Genomic DNA, 3,865 nt, shown 5'->3' on the forward strand with positions numbered 1-3,865 from the left:
CAATATAGATTTTTGCATCGGTTATTCAATGTTATTGCAACGCTTATTTCTTACTATTCAACTACTACTTCCTATTGCAACGGTTGTTATAGAGCTAATGCAACAGTTATTTAATATTGCAATGATTATTTTTAGGAATATTGCAACAATTATTATAATTCTACTGCAACGGGTATTGTAGGTCTACCGCAACATATATTATGGGGCTACCGTGACAGTTATTGCGGTGCTACTGCAATGAGTATTATGGTGCTACTGCAACGGATATTATGGTGCTACTGCAACAGACTATACCGGGCTGACACAATATAGACCACACATATATCAATCACAAGAAGAAACTATGCATAACTAAAATAATAATTCAAGATCCGACATCATAACGAAATAATAATTCAAGATCCAACATCATACCAAAATAATAATCCTAGATCCGACATCATATATACCAAAATAATAATTCAAGATCCGACGTCATACCAAAATAATAATACAAGATCCAACATCATACCAAAAAAATAATCCAAGAGGTCAAGTAATATACATAAAAGCAAAATATCAAGATAATGTTTGACCATTCAAGAGGTGGAACACACAAGTTTTCAATTTTCCAAAAAATTAACCCAATCTTCCTTAGTCGATCATGTATCTTCACTTCTTTCATCCCCTTGTTCAATTTGACCACCTACAAAAAAATGATAAGGAAAATTGATTTAGAAAAGCCTTCATAAAAGAATTTAATCTCTACAATGCATATATACTAATGATGACAAGGCTAGAAATAAGGAAACGACTAAACCCTAAAAGCTCTTTTCTCCCTCTCCTCTTTGGAGAAACATGGCATCTTGCCTTTCCTTTTCTTCTTACTTCCAATTGGATGGCCTGTCTTAAGAAATATATGTGAAAAATCATTTCCATTTGTTTGAACATCTTCATCCTCGGTCTGCTACCTACTAAATCTTGTCTTCACCCCATCATGTAGGTATCTTGAACAAAAGGTCAAACACTCTTCGGCCAGAAAACTCTCCGCTATTGATCCTTCTGGATTGGATCAATTCCGAACGAACCCCTTGTACTTACACATGTTTCTCTCATTGGGATGCATCCAACGCAAATGAACCGGACCCCCGAGCTTAATTTTATCTACTAAATGGATAGGCAAATGTGTCATTATATCAAAAAAGGTTGGAGGAAAAATCTTTTCAAGGTCACATACTATATCTATGATTTCAGCCTTCATTTTATCAAGATCTCTTCTTCTTATAACCTTACTACATATGGTTCTAAAATAATTCCCCAACCTAATCAAGGCCAAAGACACATTCTTGGGTAACACTTTTCTAACCGCAACCTGAAGCAAGTACCGCATTATGAAATGAGCATCATGGCTCTTATATCCTGATACTTTCATCTCCTCCATTTGCACACGATGTGATATATTAGAGGCACACCCTTTTGGTAATTTGACATTTTTTAAAACAGTGCAAAACAACCTTTTCTCCTCTGGTTTCATAAAGAAACAAGCTTTAGCCAGATGAATTTTACCATTCTTATCATCTTTTAATGGTTGAAGCTCTTTGCGTATCCCCATCTCGTGCAAGTCATAGCGAGAATTGACATGATCTTTGGACTTTCTAGGTACATCTAACAATGTCCCAAGCAAACTATCACATATATTCTTCTCTATATGCATCACGTCAAGATTGTGCCTCAATTTGTTATGTGCCCAATATGGCAATTTAAAAAATATGGATCTTTTCTTCCATGGACCATCACTCTTCCGAGCCCTTTTCTGTCGGCCCTTCCCAAAGACATTATTGAATTCACATAGCTCTTCAAGCACTTCTATGCCTGATAAGGGAGTAAGTGCAGCTTTATGCTCCTCTTTACCATCAAATGATTTCTTATCTCCTCGAAATGGATGATCAGGAGGTAAAAATGCTCGATGACCCAAGTAACACATCTTACGACTATGTTTGAGATATTGAGAGCAAGTATCATAATTACAGGTGGGAATGCCCATTTCCTCTTAGTGCTCCATCCGGAAAACATTGCTAGTGCTGGAAAATCACTAACTGTCCACAATAAAGCTGCACGCATTAGAAATGTTTGGTTAGTTTCAGCATTATATGTTTCCACTCCCATTTCCCATAGGTCCTTCAACTCTGCAATTAGTGGTTGTAGGAACACGTCTATATCGTTTACAGGAGACGATGGACCTGGAATGATCATTGACAACATTATATACTCCGGTTTCATGCAAACCCATGGTGGCAAATTATAGTTCATTAACATAATTGGCCATGTACTATGGGAAATGCTCATGGTTCGGAATGGATTGAAACCATCACTTGAAAGACCCAATCGAACATTACGAGGATCTTTAGAGAAATCCCGGTGCAATGAATCAAAATCCTTCCAAGCTTCCCCATCAGCAGGATATCTTAAATTCCCATCTTTGGGTCATTCAGTAGCATGCCATCTCATGGCTACATATGTTTCAGAACAGATAAATATCCTCTGAAGCCTAGGATTTAAAAGGAAGTACCTTAAAACCTTTGCTGGGATTTTAGTGTTCGTATTAGTCAAATCATCACGAACATTCTTCCATCTAGAAGAACCACACACAGAGCAATTATCTATTTTCGCATTGTCATTCCAAAATAGCATGCAGTCCTTAAGGCATGCATGAATTTTCTCATAACCAAGACCCAAATCTTTTATCACCTTTATTGCCTTGTTGAAAGACTCAGGTAGCTGAGCAAATGGAAATGCCTTTTTTATCAAGTCTAACAAGTCTGAAAAGGCTACATTACTCAACCCGTGAATGCATTTAAACAAGTACAACCGAATGGTGAAACTCAACTTAGAAAAATTCTTACACCCTGGGTACAACTCTTGTTTCCCTTCCTCAACAAATTTGAAAAATATCTTTGCATCTTCAGATGGTCCCTCTCTCACTCCTTCATGCCTCATATCACCTTCTACATTCCTTAAAGTATCATAAAGTAGTCCATCGATATCGTCATGTATGTCGGAAGTTTCGTCATCATTGTTTGGATGCGGCATATTTGTTGAAGAAAACCTTTCTCCATGGAAAACCCATTTGGTGTATCCATTAACAAATCCATAACCAAACAAGTGATTCTCCACCACCGTTCGAGTATGCCAATACTGATTAAAACACCTTTTACAAGGGCATAGTATTTCATTTCCTTGAGAACCTCGTTCAAATGTCTTATCAAGAAAATACTTCACTCCACGATCATACTCATTGGTGGATCTTCGGAGATCCATCCAACTTTTATCTATAGTATCCGTTGAATATCCTACGTGACACGAGCATATATAACATCAAAATGAAAATTCAAATAGCAAATTTCAGCAGAAATGCATACAAAAAGAGAAAAGTATCAGTTTCCCCATCAACCCAATGTTTTGCTTTGAATAATGATCCAAGAAAAAGAATAATTCCATGGTTAGACTACATAGAGATCACATTTTTATCAAATCCACAAACAAATGCAAACGATTTTTTTCCCACAAAGATTTAGTTCTCTGGTTTGAAGAATGATCCAAGAAAACCGGAAAAAAAAAAACAATTCCACAGCTAGACTACATAAAGATCACATATTTATCATATCCAGAAACTAAAATCCACAAACAAATGCAGAAGATATTTTCTTTCTACAAAAACCCAGACTTTCAAGAATGATTCAACAAAATGGAAGAAAAACAAAAATTCCATGGCTAGACTACATAAAGTTCCCATTTTGATCAAACCCACAAACTAAAATCCACAAACAAAAACATGCAAATGCAGAAGAACCTTTCTTTCCTTAAAAATCCAGTTCTCAACTTTGAA

The 3,865-nt window shown here is 36.2% G+C and overlaps 1 protein-coding gene across 1 annotated transcript; it reads right to left on the bottom strand.

Moving 5' to 3' along the window:
* Nucleotides 1-641: 641 nt before the first annotated feature.
* LOC132611897 (uncharacterized) lies at nt 642-3,297 on the bottom strand. Its single transcript, XM_060326256.1, has 4 exons — nt 2,549-3,297; nt 2,051-2,443; nt 1,081-1,970; nt 642-685 (listed from the first exon to the last, which is right to left on the bottom strand). The coding sequence occupies exons 1-4, from the start codon at nt 3,295-3,297 to the stop codon at nt 642-644; spliced, it is 2,076 nt and encodes a 691-aa protein (XP_060182239.1).
* Nucleotides 3,298-3,865: the final 568 nt, after the last annotated feature.

Source organism: Lycium barbarum, chromosome 9, assembly GCF_019175385.1.
Source record: "Lycium barbarum isolate Lr01 chromosome 9, ASM1917538v2, whole genome shotgun sequence".
Classification (NCBI taxonomy): domain Eukaryota; kingdom Viridiplantae; phylum Streptophyta; class Magnoliopsida; order Solanales; family Solanaceae; genus Lycium; species Lycium barbarum.